This window comes from Pleurodeles waltl, chromosome 11 (assembly GCF_031143425.1).
Source record: "Pleurodeles waltl isolate 20211129_DDA chromosome 11, aPleWal1.hap1.20221129, whole genome shotgun sequence".
NCBI classification, from domain to species: domain Eukaryota; kingdom Metazoa; phylum Chordata; class Amphibia; order Caudata; family Salamandridae; genus Pleurodeles; species Pleurodeles waltl.
The window spans coordinates 1,026,649,173-1,026,672,986 of NC_090450.1; the positions used below are offsets into that span (position 1 = coordinate 1,026,649,173).

Consider the following 23,814-nt stretch of genomic DNA (forward strand, 5'->3'; position numbering starts at 1 on the left):
ATGCGCCTTCGGGTTGGAAGTCTGGAAGCCAAGATGTGCAGGATCGGTGCTCACTGCGGCACCAGCAGAGGCCTGGGCTTTCTATCAGAATTACTTCTACTTTACAGCTGAGCCAGGTAGCTCCAAAAATGTTTGAACATTTATAGCTGCAGAGACGTCTTCTTACCCCATCGAACAGCAGGTTCCAGAGTGCAAAGATGTCAATGAGTTTATTACATGGAGCTGATTAGATAAGTGTGCAGTTAAGTCATAGACCAATTAGCTACGATAAGCAAAGGACGTGGGCCCCGTGCTCACTGTCGAGTGGAACTGAGCTGTGACGACTGACCAGCCCGGTTCTGGGTGAAACTGGTCTTGGGTTTCTTCAGTTCTGGTTCAGGGAGCACCTGGTCTGGCAGTTTGTGCTGGTCTGTTTCTGTTGGAGCAGGTCTGGACTGATTTGCATGTGGCTGAGTCCAAATTGAGATGGCAGTGTGGAAAGATGGGTTTGAAGGCGGTTCGAGCGACTGCCTGTGGTTAGACTTATTGCAAGCATCCCTGCCATCTCCTGTTTGTTGCTCATCCACCTGCATTATTCTTCATCTTCAGTACACAATTTACGGCTGCTAGGGAGGTGTTCCTGCTTTAGTGGCTTTTCTCCTCACCGCACCCTCTACTGGAGACACCCGACACTTTTCGTGTTCACATGTAAGTGCAGGAGGGTGCTATCCCTCTGTGAGGAGTGAACCTTTCTTTGGCCAATCAAGAAGACAACCTCTTAGACAGTGAAAGATTCACTTGTCGGCAGTGCCAGAGAGTTCCAGGATACAAAATGGCACAAACATTTGACACCCACTGGTGATAACAAAATGTTTAGGGGGCTTCATGTCAGAAATGTCCATTAGCGGTCAGGTTTACTGCTGTAGGGAGACCTACACCTGGGGTCACTCATCGGACATAGAGGCAGCCAACAGGAAAAACGTCTTTCTTTTTAAAATATTTTTTTATTAGATATTTAACTCAAAAATGGAACTGAGATATATTTATGGTTAGCTGACACCAAAATATGTAAACCCCATGACTTAGTAACCCTGGTAAATGTGTGCAAGCAGGAGCAGACAATGAAAACAACCAGAAGTACTGTACCAAGGGGATAAGATGGAAGATACACGTGCTATGTCTCATCCCCAGCCTAGAACCTGCAGAGGGCACCTCTGGGGTGTAGAAAAGGAGGAGGCCTGGTGAAGCCCTCAAAGTCCCTCTACAAATGGCAATTCAGTCTACTCTTGAGGGCCTCAGACTCCACTAAGCCCTCTCTATGAAGTGAATCCATGCAGAGCAGCTCCCAGACACTATTCACTTAGAGACTTTGCGCCCCCGCTCTATGGAGCACCCCCAGGCCTTTGTGTATGGAGGTCCCCCAGCCCTCTTCCACAGAGCGCCCACTAGTGCAACCTTGTGGCATCTCACCCCCTCTTTGTGAACTTGTCCTTCTCCCCCTTTCTCTGTACCACTTCTCGCTTTCCCTCTACAGTGTTCTCACTCCCTCCTCTCGCCTCCAGGCCTCTCTCTAAGCAGCTTCTCCCAGATCCCCTACAGAGAAGCGCCTAGGAGCACCCAGTACCCGGTGTGCAGGGGTCCCCCACCCCCCAGAACACCTTCAAGACCTGGTCACGAGAAACCTCCAAGAGTCTCCGCAAAGTGTCTCCAGGGCCCTCTTTGTAGGTGAGGGGTAATTTGAAAGGAAGCTTAAGTTAGTTATATTTTTTATTTTAATAATGTGAAGGCTCCTAAAGAATATGTGCAGTAACAGAAAATGTTGCTGCTTTCCTTCCTTCTGAGAAGGAACAGACAGATTTCTCAGCATTTCTCAGCTGCTTATCTTGTCCAGGGCTGATATCAGTGGCCTGAAAAAGTAGCAATGAGGCAGTTACTTTGAAGAGATAAGAAAAACCCTTTGGAAAGTTTCCTTTCCCTGATATCTGATGCACGATCCTTCATGAGCAGCAAACTTAGTGCTCTGAGCCAAGTGAGTTGTGACTGTTGTAAAGAACCTGATAAGGTTTGTTGATTGAGCAAGGTACCTCAATCTGTTCTGTATGTTGTCTTTAAAATAACAAAGTAATAAAGGTGCCTGCTGATGAGTCGGCGCTCTTCGCAACCAAGTTGTGATCCACATGGCACTAGGCAGGAAAATGTTCTTCAGCAAATCCTAGTGTTCACGAATGAAGACAAACGCGAAAAAGAACAGATGGACAGAATGCTGAACAGATCAAACATCCCCCCCAGTCACAGGTCTGGGTTTAATCCATTGTTTTATTTTTCACCACGCCACCTCAGTCTTGACCTCCGTCTTCACCATGCTCCCCATGGCAACAGTCCAGCCCGAACTGCCAGGCCAGGTCCTCCCTGGATCGGAAATAACCATCCAGGGTCAACACTGATTTACATGTGGCGGGTCCAAACTGGAATGGGGTGGTGAGCAAAAACACAATGGATTTTAGGCCGAGACCTGTGACTGGGGGTCAATGTTTGATTTGTTCAGCATTTCATCCCTCATCTGTTCTTTTCACACCTGTTGCTGTAAGCGGAAAGGGTATGCCTAGATGAGAGCCCCGTTCTTGCTCTGCCACTGATTTCAAACTAGCTTGCCTGATGATACCCCGAAACCAGTCCTAGGATGCCTGTTTCCGGTCCAGGGCTGTTCGGGCTGGACTGTTCGCATGAGGAGCAGAGTCAAGACTGATTTGCATATGGCTAGGTCCAAACTGGAATGGCATGGAGAGCCAAAAAACATTGGACCTAGGCCCAGATCTGTGACTTGGAGTAAATGTTTGATTTGTTCAGCATTTCATCCATCATCTGTTCTTTTTGCACAAATGAGGACAGCCAGATATAAAATCATCTCAGACCTTTAGACCTCTAAGATCCACCTCCCTCTTCCTCGCAGACACCCCCTAGATCTGCAGATCCAACAATGGAGAATGATCCTTCTCTCAACTGCCGGCCAAAGCCTGGAACTACCTTTCCCTGCCCCTTGGGAACACCGCATCACTCGGGGAATTCAGTAAAGGACTCAAGATGGCTGTTTGAATGAACAGAGCACTGGAAAGCAGCTAGCAACGCCAGCTCCTCGAGACCCTCCCTGGTGATTTGCTGCGCTTTATAAATCCTGATTGATTGATTCACCCTATCAAGCAAAGTATAATTCTTCATGCAAGCCCTCAGATGCTTGCCCTCAGATGCTTGCCCTCACATTCTGAAAAATTAATGGCCCAGTTTGATCGCCCTCAGGGCAAAGTTGATTTATTCCACCAGGGACTGAATGCGCTTCAGCCTAACCATGTTACCCCACATGCAGAACCAGGCTGCCTCCTTGGAAAGCTTTAATCATAGCCTTTAGTAGTCCATCAGTCCCACTTTTGTGTATACAATTAGATGCTCAAGAAAGAGTATGTAACCTATGTACCTATGTTATATTATATCATTGAGGTTTGTATAGCGCACTACCATCTGGGGGGAGTATGCTGGCCAAAACCTAAGGCCTAGTGGGACTACTGGTAAAGCCAGTTCATCATCTGCTTGTGGAATTCATAAAGTGAGGAGAAGGCTCTTGTGTGCAGTGGCAGCTAATTCCACACTTTGGAAGCGTTTAGGAGAAGACTTGACCACTGAATCTGGTCTTCCGTTTGCAAGCGATGTATGAGTGAGAATCTGGACAAGCAGAGGTGTCTTGAAGGTTTGTAATAGCAAATGGGATTGTATGCTGGGCCAGTGTTATGTAGTGCCTAGAAATTGTGGGTGTGGAGTTTGAATTTTGCTTCTGTTGGTGCTTACATCAATGTGGTCTATCAGAGTAGCACGGTTGGTGGTCCGTATCATTTGGTGGTAGCGTCTCAGGGCAGGATTGAACGTTCTCCTGTCTGTATTGTCCTGGCTCTTTCTCCATTTGCTCTCCAGTTGTTTGCAGTGGTGTTTGATCAGTCTTCGTTCATCTGCGTACAAACTGCACTGGGTTCTGGATCTTGTTGTATTGCTGTGTTTGAGGGGAGTCCTGGGAGGTGGCACAGGAGGTGATCTATTTGTTAAAATTCTTGATGGATTTGGGGAGACTGTTGTTGTGTTCGGGTCAGTGGATGTTGAGAGCTATGTTCCAATACCTCTCCGTGATTATGTTCCAGTTTCGGAGGGCTGGTCTTGAGGTAGTGTGTGTTGGTATGGTAACTCTGAAGTTGACGAGGTTGTGGTGTGGGCTTATTGACTCTGTATTTTCAAAGGTGGGAAAGATAGAGTCCAGGAGGTGTCCGGCGTTGTGACTAGGGCCCTTTACTAGCAGGGTGAGGCCCAGTATTCCAAACTCGTCGTGAGTGATTTTGATTTGGGGTTGGTGTGGTCTTCCAGATGGAAGCTCAGATCGGAGTAGCATGTAATTTGAAGCGTCCAGGATGAGTGCTGCGACAAAGTCAGCGATGGTGTTGGGGAACTTGGTGCGTGGTCCTGGTGGTCTGTAGATGAGTGCCACTTACGGTGAGGTTGGCTGTGATGCAGAGCTTTAAAACAGGTGTTACATGTTGGTGGATGGTGTATATATGGGGGTGGTGCAGCTGATGGTGTGCTTGTGGGCGATTCCACCTTCGGACTTGTGAAGGCTGTCTTGCCTGGTGATCTTGTAGCCAGGGAGATGGTCCTGGCGATGTCAGGTGCCACTGCAGGGTTCAGCCAGGTTTACCAAGTACCACTGGAGCATAATGAAGGCTGACTTTATATTTACCTTCGCTACCAAGCCACTCTGCTCCAGGTGCTCCTCCTCTTACCCTATACAGTAAGCACAATTCACTGAACAAGCCCTTTTTTACTATGTAGTGTCATGAACCAGGCCCCTAGTTAGAAGTCTGTAACTGCAGGGAGGTCGAGAAGCCCTGGTCTTTACAGCCTAGGTCTACCAGAGGTAAAGATGACCCCTTCCAATAGCAACAATGTTGCTGACACATGAAAGCAACTAAGCAAATGGTGCCTTCCAGAAGGAGCTCCACATGGAGGAAAAAGCCTGAAGGCAAAAAAACACCCAGCTCATAGCAAGGCTCCAGGTAACAGTAAAACCCCAAGGGCAGGAGGTTAGACTCAAAGGTTGCAGGAGACTTCGGGATTTACAGGAATGCCTGTAGCTGGAACTATATAGCTGAATAAGCAGTAACCTAAAATTAGTCAGTAGCAAGAAAACCCACCAACAGGGAGCAAGAGGTGTGTCATGCAAGGAGAGACAGATCAGCTGTCTTCTGTACCCTAAACACAGGAAATAATTCACAGGAACAGAGCTTAGTCATTGGATAGTTGGTGGTCATTGTAAGAAAGCACCATATTGTTTTTCATGGTTACCCCCACTTTTGCCTGCTGTCAGTGTGTTTTGACTGTGTTCACTGATCCTGCTAACCATTGTGCTCTCTACCCTACATTTGTTTGCTTGGGACTTAGCACACCCCACAATTGGCATACTGGTGCCCCAATGCCCCCATGCAAGTCCCTAGTATATGGTACTTAGGTACCCAGGGCATTTGGGCAGCAGGGGTTCCCCATGGACTGCATCATGTATTGTGCCACCCATGGGAGGCCATCCAAAATGCCTGCAGGCCTACCATTGCAGCCTGCGTGAAAAGGTGCATGAACCCATTTACACTATAGGTCACTGCACCAGGTCACTATAAGTCACCCCTGTGGTAGGCCCTCACAGCCCAGAGGGCAGGGTGCAGGTACCTGTGTGTGAGGGCACCCTTGCATGAGCAGAGGTGCCCCTACGAACTCCAGCTCCATTTTTCTGGACTTCGTAAGTCACAGGTATGCTTTGAAAGGCAAATTTGCTGCCCTTCTTGCATAAACTGGTTTGCACCAGTCCAGGGACCCCCGGTCCCTGCTCTGGTGCGAAACTAAGCAATGGAAGGGGAGTGACCTTTCCTCTGTCAATCACCACCCCAGGGATAGTGCCCAGAGCTCCTCCATGTGGCTACTTGATTCTGCCATCTTGAATCCAAGGTGGGCAGAGACCCCAGGGAGCATCTGAGTGGCCAGGTCAGGCATGTGACGTCACAGCCCCCTCCTGATAGGTGGTCACTCTGCTAGGTGACCAATCCCCCTTCCTGGGCTATTTAGGATCTTCCTCCAGGGTAGGTCTTCAGATGATTCAATGTGCAAGATTCCAACAGGAATCCTCTGCTTTGTTTACTTCATCTTCTGGCCACCAGGACTGGAACTGGACCTTCCAGGAAACGACAATCTGCAACTCCTGCGATGACTGTGCTCTGCAACATTGTTTCTCTGGCTCCTTCCAGCAACTGCAACATTTCCCTAGCTGTGCATCCTCTGAGAGCAAAGGAATCACCCTTGGAGTGAAGGAGTCACTCCCCTGCAACTGCAACGACGTCCGGCTGTGTGGATCTTCTCTCCTGCAAAACTGCATCACAGTTGGTGGTCTGGAGTGGTCCTCTCTACCAGCTTTCAAAGTTGGGAGACGGTAAGCCCTTGCCTCTCCTTGCAGGACCGTACCCCTGTGCACTGCAACTCTTGCAGCTACCAAGGCTTGTTTATTCCTCCTCCTATGGATATTCAGCCTCTGTGTAGCCCTGGCCTCCAGCCCTTTTCCCTGCAAAGCACAGTCTTCTGCCTGCTGCACCAGCGACGTGGGACACCTCTCCATGTGTGCTGAGTGGGCTTCACTGCGACTCCCGTGCCTGCTGCCTGTGAGTTTTCTGTGGGGGCTGCATCCTTGTCTTCTGGCTCTTCTCACTGCTGAGGGTCTCCTGGGACTCTCCTCTGTGGGTTGAGTGCCCCTGGACCTTGCTGGACCCCAGCAGCTCTGCAACTCTTCATCTGCGACACCTGCCTTTGCCGAGGCTTGTTTGTGGTATTCCAACACCACTGACTAACTGCAACTCTTCTTCCTTCGTGGGAGATTGTCTGCATCACTTCTGGCACTCTTCCTCTGCTCCACTGCTGCACAGCTGACTCCTTGACCTCACCATCGACATGGTCCTGCATCTCTAGAAGGGTGGGTAGTGGCTCCTGCCACAACCGGACATTCCATCTTGAACTGGACTTGGTCCCCTTCTTTTGCAGGTCCTCTTCTGTCAGGACCCACCTTTGGTTTCTTCCATTCTTGCTAAAATCGTGCAGAGTCCTTTTCCAAAGCTCTCCTGTGGGTTTGGGGAAAACCAGGTACTTACCTCTTCTCTCCTGGTTGCTGGGGGCACCCTAGCACTTACCTTTTGGGGTTCCTAGTTCCTCCAGCTCCCCTCTACTACTTCAACTTCCATGGGTGGGGTACTGCCTTTCACATTCCACTTATTTAGTATATGGTTTGGTCTCTCCCAGGTCCTTCGCTATTTTCTACTGTTTTACTATTGCTTTCTATGCTAATCACTGACTTTAGATGTGTATATAATAGTGTGTTTACTCACCTCATAGTGGAGTATTGCCTATACAGTATTCTAGTATTTGTGTTATGTAGGAAGTTGGCTCTGTATGTGCTATTTCAAAGTAAGGAATAGCATGCACAGAGTCCAAGGGTTCCCCTTAGAGGTAAAATAGTGGTAAAAATAGATAATACTAATGCTCTATTTTGTGGTAGTGTGGTCGAGCAGTAGGCTTATCCAAGGAGTAGTGTTAAGCATTTGTTGTACATACACAAGACAATAAATGAGGTACACACACTCAGAGACAAATCCAGCCAATAGGTTTTTATATAGAAAAATATCTTTTCTTAGTTTATTTTAAGAACCACAGGTTCAAATTCTACATGTAATATCTCATTCGAAAGGTATTGCAGGTAAGTACTTTAGGAACTTCAAATCATCAAAATTGCATGTATACTTTTCAAGTTATTGACAAATAGCTGTTTTAAAAGTGGACACAGTGCAATTTTCACAGTTCCTGGGGGAGGTAAGTTTTTGTTAGTTTTACCAGGTAAGTAGGACACTTACAGGGTTCAGTTCTTGGTCCAAGGTAGCCCACCGTTGGGGGTTCAGAGCAACCCCAAAGTCACCACACCAGCAGCTCAGGGCCGGTCAGGTGCAGAGTTCAAAGTGGTGCCCAAAACACATAGGCTAGAATGGAGAGAAGGGGGTGCCCCGGTTCCGGTCTGCTTGCAGGTAAGTACCCGCGTCTTCGGAGGGCAGACCAGGGGGGTTTTGTAGGGCACCGGGGGGGACACAAGTCCACACAGAAATTTCACCCTCAGCAGCGCGGGGGCGGCCGGGTGCAGTGTAGAAACAAGCGTCGGGTTTTCAATGTTAGTCTATGAGAGATCTCGGGATCTCTTCAGCGCTGCAGGCAGGCAAGGGGGGGATTCCTCGGGGAAACCTCCACTTGGGCAAGGGAGGGGGACTCCTGGGGGTCACTTCTCCAGTGAAAGTCCGGTCCTTCAGGTCCTGGGGGCTGCGGGTGCAGGGTCTCTCCCAGGCGTCGGGACTTTAGGTTCAAAGAGTCGCGGTCAGGGGAAGCCTCGGGATTCCCTCTGCAGGCGGCGCTGTGGGGGCTCAGGGGGGACAGGTTTTGGTACTCACAGTATCAGAGTAGTCCTGGGGTCCCTCCTGAGGTGTTGGATCGCCACCAGCCGAGTCGGGGTCGCCGGGTGCAGTGTTGCAAGTCTCACGCTTCTTGCGGGGAGCTTGCAGGGTTCTTTAAAGCTGCTGGAAACAAAGTTGCAGCTTTTCTTGGAGCAGGTCCGCTGTCCTCGGGAGTTTCTTGTCTTTTCGAAGCAGGGGCAGTCCTCAGAGGATGTCGAGGTCGCTGGTCCCTTCGGAAGGCGTCGCTGGAGCAGGATCTTTGGAAGGCAGGAGACAGGCCGGTGAGTTTCTGGAGCCAAGGCAGTTGTCGTCTTCTGGTCTTCCGCTGCAGGGGTTTTCAGCTGGGCAGTCCTTCTTCTTGTTGCAGGAATCTAATTTTCTAGGGTTCAGGGTAGCCCTTAAATACTAAATTTAAGGGCGTGTTTAGGTCTGGGGGGTTAGTAGCCAATGGCTACTAGCCCTGAGGGTGGGTACATCCTCTTTGTGCCTCCTCCCAAGGGGAGGGGGTCACAATCCTAACCCTATTGGGGGAATCCTCCATCTGCAAGATGGAGGATTTCTAAAAGTTAGAGTCACCTCAGCTCAGGACACCTTAGGGGCTGTCCTGACTGGCCAGTGACTCCTCCTTGTTTTTCTCATTATTTTCTCCGGCCTTGCCGCCAAAAGTGGGGCCTGGCCGGAGGGGGCGGGCAACTCCACTAGCTGGAGTGTCCTGCTGGGTTGGCACAAAGGAGGTGAGCCTTTGAGGCTCACCGCCAGGTGTGACAATTCCTGCCTGGGAGAGGTGTTAGCATCTCCACCCAGTGCAGGCTTTGTTACTGGCCTCAGAGTGACAAAGGCACTCTCCCCATGGGGCCAGCAACATGTCTCGGTTTGTGGCAGGCTGCTAAAACTAGTCAGCCTACACAGATAGTCGGTTAAGTTTCAGGGGGCACCTCTAAGGTGCCCTCTGGGGTGTATTTTACAATAAGATGTACACTGGCATCAGTGTGCATTTATTGTGCTGAGAAGTTTGATACCAAACTTCCCAGTTTTCAGTGTAGCCATTATGGTGCTGTGGAGTTCGTGTAAAACAGACTCCCAGACCATATACTCTTATGGCTACCCTGCACTTACAATGTCTAAGGTTTTGCTTAGACACTGTAGGGGCACAGTGCTCATGCACTGGTACCCTCACCTATGGTATAGTGCACCCTGCCTTAGGGCTGTAAGGCCTGCTAGAGGGGTGTCTTACCTATACTGCATAGGCAGTGAGAGGCTGGCATGGCACCCTGAGGGGAGTGCCATGTCGACTTACTCATTTTGTTCTCACTAGCACACACAAGCTTGTAAGCAGTGTGTCTGTGCTGAGTGAGGGGTCTCTAGGGTGGCATAAGACATGCTGCAGCCCTTAGAGACCTTCCTTGGCATCAGGGCCCTTGGTACTAGAAGTACCAGTTACAAGGGACTTATCTGAATGCCAGGGTGTGCCAATTGTGGATACAATGGTACATTTTAGGTGAAGGAACACTGGTGCTGGGGCCTGGTTAGCAGGGTCCCAGCACACTTCTCAGTCAAGTCAGCATCAGTATCAGGCAAAAAGTGGGGGGGTAACTGCAACAGGGAGCCATTTCTTTACATGTTACTATAATAAAGTACCTTTATTTTTGTAACGCTGTGTGGTTCTTTCATGTGTGTAAGTGCTGTGTGACTACAGTGGTTTTGCATGAGCTTTGCATGTCTCCTAGATAAGCCTCGGTTGCTTATCCACAGCTATCTCTAGAGAGCCTGGCTTCTAGACACTGACTACACTTCACTAAGAGGGGATACCTGGACCTCGTATAAAGTGATAACAGCATAGGTGCTCACCACACACCAGGCCAGCTTCCTACAGGCATCTTGGAAAGGTCAGGATATATTCCAGAAATACTTGCTCGAGAATTCTGGGAATGAGAAGGAAAAGCAGTATGAAGATGCCAAAGGCATAAGGGCACCCCAGGGTGAAGAGCAAGGAAATTGTACCAACAGGGTCAGCCGCTGTGAGGTAAGTTTAACAGCCATGTGCGGTGGCATGCCGGCAGTCACCTGGTCAGAAACCCTCTAGGGAAGACACCTCCACTCGTCCGTGGTCAACTCAGGAGCTTCCATCAGACGGGACCCAGAGGAACACATAGTGGTTCATAGAGCTCCTGTGGATAACATAATTCTGGGATAAACCCTTTTTTCTAGGAGCCAAATAGAGAAAAGAAACTTTAAAGCTCTGAATTATTATTTATCAAGTTAATATGCTCATTAACTTTAAGGCTGTAATTCCCTACATCATTAACTAGCTTTTTTGTCTATATCTCAGTTCTTCCTTCTTAACTTTCCTCTCATCTGAAAGTTCTTTCTCCTCTAGCCTAAATTTCTCTTAATCGATCTTCTCCCTAACTCTCTGCAGCTACATCTCTAGTGTAAACTTTCTGACCTTTAGCACAGCAGTCTGATGGTGTACAGCTAACTTTATATTCATGAGTGTGAGTGGTGGGAGACCTGGGTATGGAGGAATTTCAACAGTAGTAGGAGTGCTAAAGGAAACATTTGCTGATGGACCTTCATTGAAGTTTCAGCAGCGCTCTCCTGGCAGGCGTAAGATCAGCTTATACACCAGCCTTATTTAAACCAGCATATTTGAACTGCTCACCTTATAGGCTACTCTTAACTCAGCTGTACACATAGCCTCCAACTCAGCTTCCCTATGGTAGTTTTTCTGCCATCTTTACTAAACACTTCAGAATTAATAGCTTGAAGTTTGGAGCTATTGGTATCTGTATGGGGCTTCCTGAGGTCTGGGGTCCACACCAGGGGTCTCCAACCTTCTCTGTAATAAGATCTACTCACGAGCTACTCATTAGAGAAGCCTGGTCTCGGCGCATCACTGCTTGCCAACAGTGTAAGGGCTTGAGCCAATGAGCTGACAAATTATAATTTCTGAAGCCCGCAGTTTATTTTGTGATTTTATATATAGACTGAAAGTCACAGCAGTGAGGATGTAACAGATATGTAATCAATAACGTCTTTGGAAGATAACACAGCTCTCAAAATAATTCAGTGACTCCAAGGAGTCAGAAAAGATGAGGCAGACAGTAGAGACAACAAAATGCACAATCCACTGGTTCCAACCAAACAGATCAATCTCCACTTCTCCAAGGAGGCATTTGCCACGTCTGCATCTATCAAGAGTAAGTCTCCCCACCCTGCCTTCAAGCCAAGAAGAATATACAATTCTGTCACAATTCTTCAACTGGGTTCAGTTCCAGGCTGTCCAAAATGAGTTAACAGTGCACTTGAAAGACTTCAATCCTTCGCCCCCCATTGTTCAACTCTGTCTCTCTGCGTGACCCCAGACCCCAGCAGCCTTCAACCCCCACGCTAACAGCTCTGTTGTAGCAGCCGTCCACTCCCTCGGACTGGCTGGCGTGCCATATTCAAATCTAATAAAAAAGCAAACCGCTTTGCTCCAGATTCATAGTTTTCCTCTGTACATCTTCACAGGGAATTTTGGCTCTGAGAACTACTGCCCGGACACCATCATCACCACGACAGGACCATCCCCGGTGTCTTCATCGATGTATAGCACATACACAGAGGGAAATCAGATCTTTCTGGTGTGGGGAAGTTCGACTAGAGCGGAGGGCTGCCCTTGAGCTATCTGTGGCAGGGCTAGCAACCCCCGAGAGGAACTGCTTTTAAGCCTCAGTTGAGTCTGTGCACACGTGTGTTGCATCTCTAATCTGTGGAAGAACACAGTTCAGAATAACAAAAGCAATATTGTGTAGGTTTTAAAGAGTGGGGTTGCTAGCCCTGGACAGGATAGGATTACATCTATGATTCCAATACCGTCATCGGCTTCATCCCAACTATTTTCAGGGAGAAAAATATAAGTACTCCTGAGGACGGGCTTACATCCCTCCACCTGCCAGAACACAACATATGGGGAGCCACGGCCAATAGGTAAAGGGAGCCGTGGGTTGAGGAAGCTTGGGAGCCGCTGGATTCCTGCACTTGTCACAGGGATCCTTGTGTTACCTGCAGTCCTTAGGTTACAATGCTAATATAGCGCACTGAGCCGTAGCTGCCTCCAAAGAGCTGCATGGAAGCTGCAAGGGACAGGTGTATTTTCCCCAGTCTTGAGTTCATTTAGGTAGAGGTAAATTCTTGTGATTAAAGCCAACCCAGCCACTGTTATGTTTTAAATCCTGAGTTTGGTTTCTTAGAGTATACTGCCTCCCAGTACGGATGACGCGACTCCGACACCTTGTAGTCCTCTGTGTCTTATGTGACATTCCCCATACATTGTATAATCCATTATCTGTATAATGTGTGTGATGCCAAGTGCCCGGACCCCCTACACTGGTGTCAGCAGCACCACAAAACAAATGACATATATGTGAGAGAGGGGCTCTGGCGAGATGAGGGGCTCTGGAGAGACGAGGGGCTCTGGCGAGACGAGGGGCTCTGGCGAGAGAGGGGCTCTGGAGAGACGAGGGGCTCTGGCGAGAGAGGGGCTCTGGAGAGAGAGGGGCTCTGGAGAGACGAGGGTCTCTGGAGAGACGAGGGTCTCTGGAGAGACGAGGGGCTCTGCAGAGACGAGGGGCTCTGGAGAGACGAGGGGCTCTGGAGAGATGAGGGTCTCTGGAGAGATGAGGGTCTCTGGAGAGACGAGGGGCTCTGGAGAGATGAGGGGCTCAGGAGAGAGAGGGGCTCTGGAGAGACGATGGGCTCTGGAGAGACGAGGGTCTCTGGAGAGACGAGGGTCTCTGGAGAGACGAGGGTCTCTGGAGAGAGGAGGGGCTCTGGCGAGAGAGGGGCTCGGGAGAGAGAGGGGCTCTGCAGAGACGAGGGGCTCTGGCGAGAGAGGGGCTCTGGAGAGACGAGGGGCTCTGGCGAGACGAGGGGCTCTGGCGAGAGAGGGGCTCTGGAGAGACGAGGGGCTCTGGAGAGAGAGGGGCTCTGCAGAGACGAGGGGCTCTGGAGAGACGAGGGGCTCTGGAGAGACGAGGGGCTCTGGAGAGAGAGGGGCTCTGGAGAGACGATGGGCTCTGGAGAGAGAGGGGCTCTGGAGAGATGAGGGGCTCTGGAGAGAGAGGGGCTCTGGCGAGACGAGGGGCTCTGGCGAGATGAGGGGCTCTGGAGAGACGAGGGGCTCTGGCGAGACGAGGGGCTCTGGCGAGAGAGGGGCTCTGGAGAGACGAGGGGCTCTGGAGAGACTAGGGGCTCTGGAGAGATGAGGGGCTCTGGAGAGAGAGGGGCTCTGCAGAGACGAGGGGCTCAGGAGAGAGAGGGGCTCTGGAGAGACGATGGGCTCTGGAGAGAGAGGGGCTCTGTTGGACGGTGGTATTGAGGGAATCTGTGGGGAAGGAGGTCATTGAGAGGCGCCAACAAAGATTGTTGCATCGGGCGCCCCCAGCACTAAACCTGCCCCTGGCCTGGTTACACGGAGCACCGCACCACTCGTCAGCAACTAGCCAGCTGTTGTTTAGTGGATCATAGGTGAATCAAGAACCTCAGTCCATGATAATTGGTAGCAACATGCAGTGGCGCAACCATTGTACCCAGCTGCTTGGGTGGGGAGGGACCATGGTTCTTCTGATGTACATGTGAGAGGGTCTTAGCCTCATATGGGGTTTCATTTGTTGATGTGTGCAATGCATGGGGGTGCATGTGGGCTCACACCGCCACTGTACAGTTCGGCAGTCGGTGCAGCACACAGGATTACGTGCCATTGGGCACACAGCAAGTGACAGCAGGCGTGTAGTCGATACCTGGTGCAACACACAGGCTCATGTGCCATTGGGCACAAGCAGGCGTGCAGTGAATGCTTGGTGCAGCACACAGGCTCATGTCCTGTTGGGCGCACAGTAGTTGACTGCAGGCGTGTAGTCGATACCTGGTGCAGCACACAGGCTCATGTGCCATTGGGCACAAGCAGGCGTGCAGTGAACGCTTGGTGCAGCACACAGACTCATGTCCTGTTGGGCGCACAGTAGGTGACTGCAGGGGTGCAGTGCACGCTTGGTGCAGCGCACAGGCTCATGTCCTGTTGGGCGCACAGTAGGTGACTGCAGGCGTGCAGTGCACGCCTGGTGCGGGCACACAGACTCATGTCCTGTTGGGCGCACAGTAGGTGACTGCAGGGGTGCAGTGCACGCTTGGTGCAGCGCACAGGCTCATGTCCTGTTGGGCGCACAGTAGGTGACTGCAGGAGTGCAGTGCACGCCTGGTGCGGGCACACAGGGCAGGTGAGAGCCCTGGGTAGGATTCAGGTTCAGCCTACATCCCATCTCAAGGCAGAGGGCCCAGATTCAAACATCTGGTCAGGTTCACAGATACTCCCAAACGTTTGGGGTGAACTAATGAGCTTGAAGAACATTTCCATAGCACCCACTTTCAGGTGAGACTGCCCTCCTTGTGGATTGCATGCCCTACGTGTGGGGATCTCTGGGAGTCCACAAAGCCTCCTCAGGGGTCCGTGGCGGCTCACAAAATTAACTAATATTAACACATATAAAAAGTGTATATAAATAAAGTGGCTAAAAGTACAATTAAATTTTTTTAAACGTACTGTAAATGTCAAGGAGTTTGAAAGTGGAGGTTAAAAATAAAATCAGTATCCTCAGATGGGTTTGCGGGAGCAGGGCAGGCGCCTCGCACAGAGTATAGTCTGGACGATGTCTGGCTTAAATTGAATTTAGAAAAGCTCCAAACTTCCTATTAAAATTAGCATTTTTTGTTTTTTATTTAGTTTGCAAATTAAATAAAATGTGTTTGCCTTTGTGTATGTGTTTGAAGGAAGGCTTGTTTCTGTATTTTGTTGTGTATTTTTTTGTGGCTCAAATGAATGACAAAGTTTATGCGGGGGTGCCCGGCTTCCAGTGATGACTCAGTGGGGTTCCCCAGATTTGAATAATGATTCAGTGGGGGTCCCGGGGTTCCAGTAGTGAATAAATGGGGGAGCCACTGGCCTACAATTGCCTCCAGCGGCAGAGAGCTCAGGGCGTGAGGTGGGGCAAGCAACCTTTGGTCAGTGCATGGGAGCCTGGCATTGCCCTTGGTTCCTTGGTGTCGGTGATGAGTGAGTCCGGTAACACTGCACCCTCCTGGCCCAGGCTTAGTCAGCCCAGTGAGCAGCAAAGGAGTCACCCTTTCCTTTGTTTCAGGGGGGCTATTCAAGCTGGGCAGTCGGACCGGGCTGCATACACACATTTAGAGGGGAAGAACGAGCAGAACAGTGTCCACACGGTTTGTTTGTCTACCTGCCTGGCACACTGTCTTCCATGGTCCAACGTGTTCCTGGACACTTCTCTCCTACTGGGAGGGGGGGGGGGGGGTGTTGTGCAAGACATCTCTGTACTGGAAGGGGACCTCGTGAGCTGTGCAATGCAGGATGTGTCCTCCTTGTTACGCGTGCTTTGAGAAGTTCTTGGGTTTTAGCACAAATCCTTGTGTGTGAATGTGTGGAGATAACACGAGTGGTTGCATGGGAGCACCCATGTACCACCCAAGATACGTCCCTTGCGGCAAAGTAATGCAAGCAGTGAATAGTACAACTTTGCGTTACCTTGGGAAACTCCCCGATAGAAATCCTTCATGGCAGTGGATTGTAAATTCCAGCACTTTGCGTCTGATCCGCAGTAGAGTTAATGCAAACATTGCGCGGTGCCTTCATGAATCTGGACCCCCTTGTCTAGTATAACAATAAACACAACGAGTAGTTGATCAGGGTCAGCTCCTTTTAACTCTCCACTTACAGTTTATTAAAGCAACACAGTATTTCATTGGGGGCCCTGCACGCTGCCCAGTGATCAGTTATGAAAATGATGGGCACCGCAAACATGCAGTGCTGGGCAGACGTGGTCACATGTGCAGACGTCTGTGGTGACGCTTGTGATATATCAGTCTGGCTGAGAGTCTCCGACTGATTCTGTCCCCACACTGAAGGCCCCGACACAAATGCGTTCATGAAGGCGACCACTTAGGGAATGAAAGAAATGCGAAGGGTGTCACCATGTTAACCTGCAACAAGATCTTTGTTATAGTAACTTTACTGCTTTTTGGTATTCATAAACTACAAGTGTAATTTCCTTGTAGTATAATTACACTGGTAAAATAACTAGTAATAAAATTGCACTCGTCCCCTGCACGGTATGTGGACCCTGCCCTGAATGCCCAACTCTGTCTGAAAGTGGTATCCTGACCTTTATTTTGGAACTGGCCTCATGATGATCTGGCCTCCACATTCAGGCCTGTGAATATTGTCCTGCCAGCAGCAGCTGCTGAGGTAATCTATGTTGGAGGAGTCCACTCATGGGGGTAGGACTCAAGCCCACATCTGCTACACCGCCGGGATGGCTGCTCATCACCAACAGGTGACACGTCCTCAGCTGCACCTAGGGAGGAGAGAGACCGGGTAAAGCTGCTCTGCCTTCTTGGGGCCTTTTGGTACTAAAGCTGCAGAGAATGTTAAAGTGAACTGCAAATATAACTTGTGAGAATGCATGAGTAATCTCTACCCAATCCTTCCCATGCCCTAGCCCTAGTGAAGGCAGTAGCTGGATCTCGACCATACAAGAAGGGAAGTCTGGGATAACGTATGACAGTCCTGTGTGATGTCTTGATTGGATTGTGTACTTTTTAGTCCTTCCTTATGATAAAAAGTACTCTCTTTTCCATAAAGATGAGCCCTCGGCTTGATGTTACGTTATGGAGTTCCGCGCTCTTGTCCCCTACACTAGCCCTCTGAGAAGCCTGTGACTGATCACCTCGCAACCCTGAGTCACGTGTGGAAGGGGGTGTCCTTGGCCCAGTTTGTGCAGCCTTTGTAAAATTGGCACCAGTGGCAAACTGTCTCAAACACCAGGGTTAGGGCCTAGTAGCCCGTTACCGTGTGGTCCCCCGAGCATGGTATACCTTTTTTCTACCATTTAGTTGCATCTCCTGCCAGCAATGGAAAGGCAACGATAAGTCACTAGCCATTCGATTATGGGGCTAGCAATGAGCAGACAAGTCACTCAGCGGAATAAGTGGGAGGTGAAGGAGGGGAAGCAGCAGGTGAGGAGGTGTTTTCAGTTCTCTCTTGAATATCTGCAGCAAGGAGCGAAGTCCTGCATGGAAGAGCCGGTAGTTCCAGAGTCTGGGCTTTGGATGTCTTCTTATTCTCAATACATTCCTTTGGAGATTTCTTGTTTCAACTAAGTTTCTGCTGCTTATGATGCATACTCTACTGAAAGATAGTTTTTCTTATCCACATAGTTCATATTGTGGGTGTAGATGGCCATGTAGTTAATGCGCAGGGCCTTGAACTGGATGTTTTCGGAGGTGCTAGGCCAGTGGGGTCCTGTTGGGTGGTGGTATGTGGTCCTACTTATGTTCAGGATGAGAGCAATGTAATTAATGATGGGACTTGGGAGTCGTGATCCTGTTGGACTAAACGCACAACATGACAGATTCTCCTAAGGTTCCTTGCCCTGGGTCTCATTCATGCTGCTTTCAGGAGCTGGATGAAAGCCCTTTGCAGGCAATGTTGTAAGCCTGTTTCTCCGCATTGCATGCTACACATCTGCGAATGGTCGAGAACCCAAGAGAATCTGGTAAAAATACTCTTTTTGTTTTCAGCTGACGGGCATTCCCATGAACGTTTCCATCAAGATGCAGCTGAACTTGTTCATGAAGGAAGTAAATGGAATTTCGTAAGTAATATCCTTTGTAACAGACGTTTTAGTAACGATATTTATTCAACTGGAAAAGTAAACGTTGATCCAGCTGTTGCTTTTGTACTAAGAGCGCCATGACTGCTTCTCTTACGTTCCGGATGGTAAAGAGCGAGAGCATGAACAGGGAGGTAACGGGACGCAGAATACTGGGAGGAACCTTCAGCGGGGAGCTAGTGAGATGCACAGTACTGGGATGAACCATGAGCGTGGAGATATAGGTATGCACAATACCGTGATGAAACATGAGCGGGGAGATAACGGGACGCACAATACTAGAAGCAACCATGAGCGGGGAAATAACGTGACGCACAATACTGCGATGAACCATGAGCAGGGAGATAATGGGAAGCACAGCAATGGGAGGAACCTTGAGCGGGGAGCTAGTGAGACGCACAATACCGGGATGAACCATGAATGGGGCGAAAACGGGACGCACAATACTGGGAGGAACCATGAGCGGGGAGCTAGTGAGACACACAATGCCAGGATGAACCATGAGTGTGAAAATATAGGTATGCACAAATACTGTGATGAACCATGAGCGGGCAATTAACAAGATGCCACCAAGCAGTGACCTTGGTTTTCATCCTCCAACACCTCCTCCCCCAACCATCCAAAGCCTGAACGGTACACCTTCCTCAGTGGGTGGACATAGCTGAGACCAGTGGGTCTTGTCCACCACTGCTCAAGGTCACTGCTTGGAGTTAACACCATCCGTACTAACCTTTCAACCTGTCTTCACAAAATCTACAAGGACCACCTCAAACTGTTAATGGAAGAGAAAGGGGCACTTCCACAAACAAGGGCTATCAATAAAGTGCCAAAAAAATAAACAGGGGGAAGGAGTATCCTCGCTGTACTACTTAATCCCCAAAAAGAGCAAAACCCTCAGACCAACCTTGTACTTGCAGGAGCTCAATCTGTACAACAACAAATCCAATCACTTCAAGATGGTTAGCCTACGCGATGTCATGCTGGTAGTCCTCTAAAAAAATCATTAAAATGTTACCTGTCCTGAAGGTCTAGTGACGTGAATAATCTACTCGACCAGCTGTAATGTACTGTAAACAGGTCTCACATTGTGTGATCCTAGACAAATATTTGTTTTGGCAGAGCTGCCTTTTTTCTTCATTATCAATATGAGAACACCTTTAGATATGAGAGTTCAGTATTTCTGCTGTACAAAAAATCTTTTTTTTGATGTAAGACTAAGCTTTTGCTCCATCTAAAATAAAAATTTAGCCCATATGTAGGGTACACATGATCCCTGACCTGCCTCTTATATAACTAATAGCATCGTCATGAGGGCGGGGGCAGGAATGGTTCTCAGTTCATGTTTAAAAAATCACTTATAGTTTATTACTAAAGCACAATGTCATTGTGCACTGCCATTTATAAACGGCACATTATCCATTGAAATGGCTACAAACTTTCCTACTAGCACGCAGTTATACTGATAAAACTATATAGCTTATAGTCAATCTGTGGGAATTGGGGTTCAGCAAAAATATTTATCATTTGCACACTACACATTAAAGAGTTCTGATTTATTTTCATCCTCTTTAAATCTCTTTTTAATCACACAGTTACAAAATGTGCTTTCATAACTACTGAAATATATTTTTTGAAATGTTTGTTCAAATCATTTACAAGGTACTCAAATGTATGTTACGAAAAAATAAATAAACACATATTCATAATTATCTTTAACCTGTGTTAATACTGCGCCAATGCCAACATTACTGGCATTTGTGGTTATGTACGTTTTTCCTGTAACATCAAAATATCCCAGTGTAGGAGCTTGGATAATAAAATGTATCTCCCCAAAACCATGCCCACATTCCTCATTCTATACAAACTCTATCCTTTCTTCATTAATTTCCTTACAGGTTCTACTATCTCTGTAAAGTTTTTTTTTTTTTTTTTTTTTTTACAAATTTTGGACAGTATTCTGCAAGACCTAGGAATGACGTTCATTCATCTTTGATACCAGGTCTTGGTGCTTTTTCTATTGCTTCCACAATGCTTTCCTTTGGTTTTATTCCAATGCTGTTTATAACATGTTACGTCTTGTTTCCTAATCTGGCATGTTTCTCTTTTAATGGTCAATCCATGTTTTTCTAGCCTTTTCATTACTTCATCAAAGAGCAAATTATGTTCACTTTTCCCCCAATAAAGGTCATCTTGAAAAAATAGTATTTGCTTCATATCCCAAAAATATTTTTATTATCCTCTGAAACACCGTAAGGGATGAAGCCAGCCCAAAAGGCATCCGTGTGTAGCAAGTAGCCCCTAACAGTGTAACAAAAAATATAAGATGTCTAAATTGTTCACATAAGTTAATTTGGTGAAGTGTGGATGACCTATCCAGAACACTAAACATTACTCCTTCTCCTCCCATTGTTATCATTTCAAAAATATTAGGAAGTGGCTGTCTATCCACCCAAATGTTTTTATTAGGATCCTGAAGATCTACACACAGCCAAATCTTTTCTCCTTCCTTCGGTGCTATCATTACTGGTGTGAGCCATTTAGAAGCCTCAGTAGGCTTTATAATGTCCTGTGGTGGCAATTTGTCCAGCTCCTGATTTAAGGTCTCCCTCGTCATATTAGGTATATTTCGGACTTTGCGGACGATTGGTTTGCCCCCTTCTTTAATAATATTTTATGGGGAAAAACCCTTCAATAAGCCCAATTCTTCCAAAAATACTTTTGGATATTTTTCCACCACTTTGTCTTGAATTACTAATTCTATTCCATTCTTTTCTGCTAACATTATTGGTTCCTTTGGATTTGGATTTATTATTATGCCCAGATCCCTCTGATGGTGCCAGCCGAACAAGTCTGTAACATATATTCTTCCATAAACAGCCATTTCCTTGAAAATGATAGTCATCTTTTTCATTCCTAAGAGTCTATTTTCTTTCCTGCATAGCCAACAGCCTTTACATCCGATTTGCACATTTGAGAATCTTGTATGCTCGCCCACTGAGTTTCATATGTTTCTTTTGATATCATAGTGAATAGGCTTCCATCACCTATACCCAAAGATACTTCTGGCAGGTCCTCATAAACCTTTCGTCCCTCAATATCCAAATGATGGAGTAGTAGTGGCCTGTCACCTAAGTGTCCCAAATCGATCTCCCGCATTAGCTAACAAATATGATATGAAAATTTTCTTCCATTGTTTCTAAGATATAGGTGGCTCTCTTGGTGACGATAAAAATGGCGGTGGTGGTGCCATACTTTGCTCTGCCATTTATCTCTCCTTTGAACCTCTGTAGGAAAGTAGCCTCTTTCTAGCATGGTTACCCCCATCTTTGGTATGTTTGTGAGTGTGTGTCAGTGTGTTTTTACTGTGTTACTGGGATCTTGCTAGCCAGGACCCCAGTGCTCATAGATAAAAACCTATATGTTGGTGTGTTTTGCATGTATCACTGGGATCCTGCTAGCCAGGACCCCATTGCTCATAGTTTGTGGCCTAATGTGTATGCCTGTGTAGTGCCTAACTGTGTCACTGAGGCTCTGCTAATCAAAACCTCAGTGCTTATGTGCTCTCTGCTTTTAAATTTGTCACTGTAGGCCAGTGACTACATTTACCAATTTCAACTGGCATACTCCCCCCCCCCCTTATAAGTCCCTAGTATAAGGGACCTAGGTACCCAGGGCATTGGGGTTCCAGGAGATCCATATGGGCTGCAGCATTTCTTTTGCCACCCATAAGGAGCTCAGACAAACCCTTACCCAGGACTGCCATTGCAGTCTGTGTGAAATAACACACATGTTATTTCACAGCCATTTTCACTGCACTTAAGTAACTTATAAGTCACCTATATGTCTAACCTTCACTTGCTGAAGGTTAGGTGCAAAGTTCCTAAGTGTGAGGGCACCCTTACACTAGCAAAGGTGCCCCCACATAGTTCAGGGACATTTCCCCGGACTTTGTGAGTGCGGGTACACCATTACACGCGTGCACTTCATATAGGTCAATACCTATATGTAGCTTCACAATGGTAACTCCGAATATGGCCATGTAACATGCCTAAGATCATGTAATTGTCCGCCCATTCCAAATCTGGTATTGGGGATCCAATTCCATGCATCCTGGGGGCTCCACCATGGACCCCCAATACTGCCAAACCAGCTCTCCGAGGCTTGCACTGCAGCTACAGCTGCTGCCACCTCACAGACAGGGTTCTGCCCTCCTGGGGTCTGGGCAGCCCAGTCCCAGGAAGGCAGAACAAAGCATTTCCTCTGAGAGCAGGGTGTTACACCCTCTCCCTTTCTAAATAGTTGTTACAGGCTGGGGAGGAGTAGCCTCCCCCAGCCGCTGGAAATGCTTTGAAGGGCACAGGTGGTGCCCTCCTTGCATAAACCAGTCTACACCGGTTCAGGGACCCCTTCTCCCCTGCTCTGGTGGGAAACTAGACAAAGGAAAGGGGAATGACCACTCCCCTATCCATCACCACCCCAGAGCTCCTCCAGTGTGTCCCAGACTTCAGCCATCTTGCTTCGCAAGGTGTGGGGGCACTCTGGAGGGCTCTGAGTGGCCAGTGTCAGCAGGTGACGTCAGAGACCCTTCCTGATAGGTCCACACCTGATAAGGTAGCCAATCCCCTTCTGAGGACTATTTAGGGTCTCTCCTGTGGGTTCTCTTCAGATTCTGCTTGCAAGGTTCCTTCAAAACTGCAAAAAAAGTGTCTACAAGAGACACTTTTCTTCAGCAACCTCAGCTCCAAGTCAGCAACTGCAACAGTTTCCACAGTGTGCATGCTATGGGGACTCCCTGTCTTCTTCCTGCACCAGAAGTACCGAAGAAATCTCCCGTGGAGTGACAGAGTCACTCCCCTGCTCCAAACAGGCACCTTCCAAGGCGGCAACCGGTAACCTGGGACTCCTCTCATGGCAACAAGCGTGCTCCTAAGGACACAGAGGGTGGACATCATCGACATAGTCTGTCTTGAGGTCCTGCTGACGCAATTTGGAGAAGGTAAGACCTTGCCTTCCCCGAAAACGACGGTACCCCTGTGTATAGTGTCTTCTTTGCCTCCTGAGGCCTCTGTGCACTCTTTGCAAAATTCCTTTGTGCACAGCCTGGCCCAGGTCCCCAGCACTCTACCCTGCGAAGCTCAACTCGGTGAGATTTTCCTCCGGCGGCATGGGACCTTCTTTTGTGCTGCATCAACCACATTTTGCACCTCCTTTGAACCCGGATCCTACGGCTTCTGGGGGTGCTGGCTGGCATCCTGAGGGCTCTCCAAAGTGCTGAGACCCCTCCTGGGTCCATCCAACGCCATTTTTATATAAAACATACTTTTGCCGTAGCCAAAGCTTGTTGGTGCCTTCCAATATGAAATCTCACCTGCAACGATTTTTGCCCCGTGGGACATCTTTTGCATTATGCAGGAACCCACTGGCATCTTCTTAGGGTGCATTTCTGCAGTCTTCGACTAACTGGGGACTCTTCTTTTGCACCCTCTTTTGGGTTGGTAGGGGCTCCTGTCCTTCCTGGAACTTCTTTCGACTTCTGGACTTGGCCCCCTTCCTTT

General features: G+C 48.4%; 1 protein-coding gene across 3 annotated transcripts in view; it reads left to right on the top strand.

Annotated features, from left to right (window-relative positions):
• The window catches only part of SCARB1 (scavenger receptor class B member 1), a 505,116-nt gene that overhangs the window by 401,209 nt on the left and 80,093 nt on the right, over nt 1-23,814 (top strand). For all 3 annotated transcript variants that reach the window (XM_069215380.1, XM_069215379.1, XM_069215381.1), the window contains exon 9: nt 18,168-18,241. In XM_069215380.1, the coding sequence (XP_069071481.1) occupies nt 18,168-18,241 (74 nt within the window). The remainder of the gene's footprint in view (nt 1-18,167; nt 18,242-23,814) is intronic.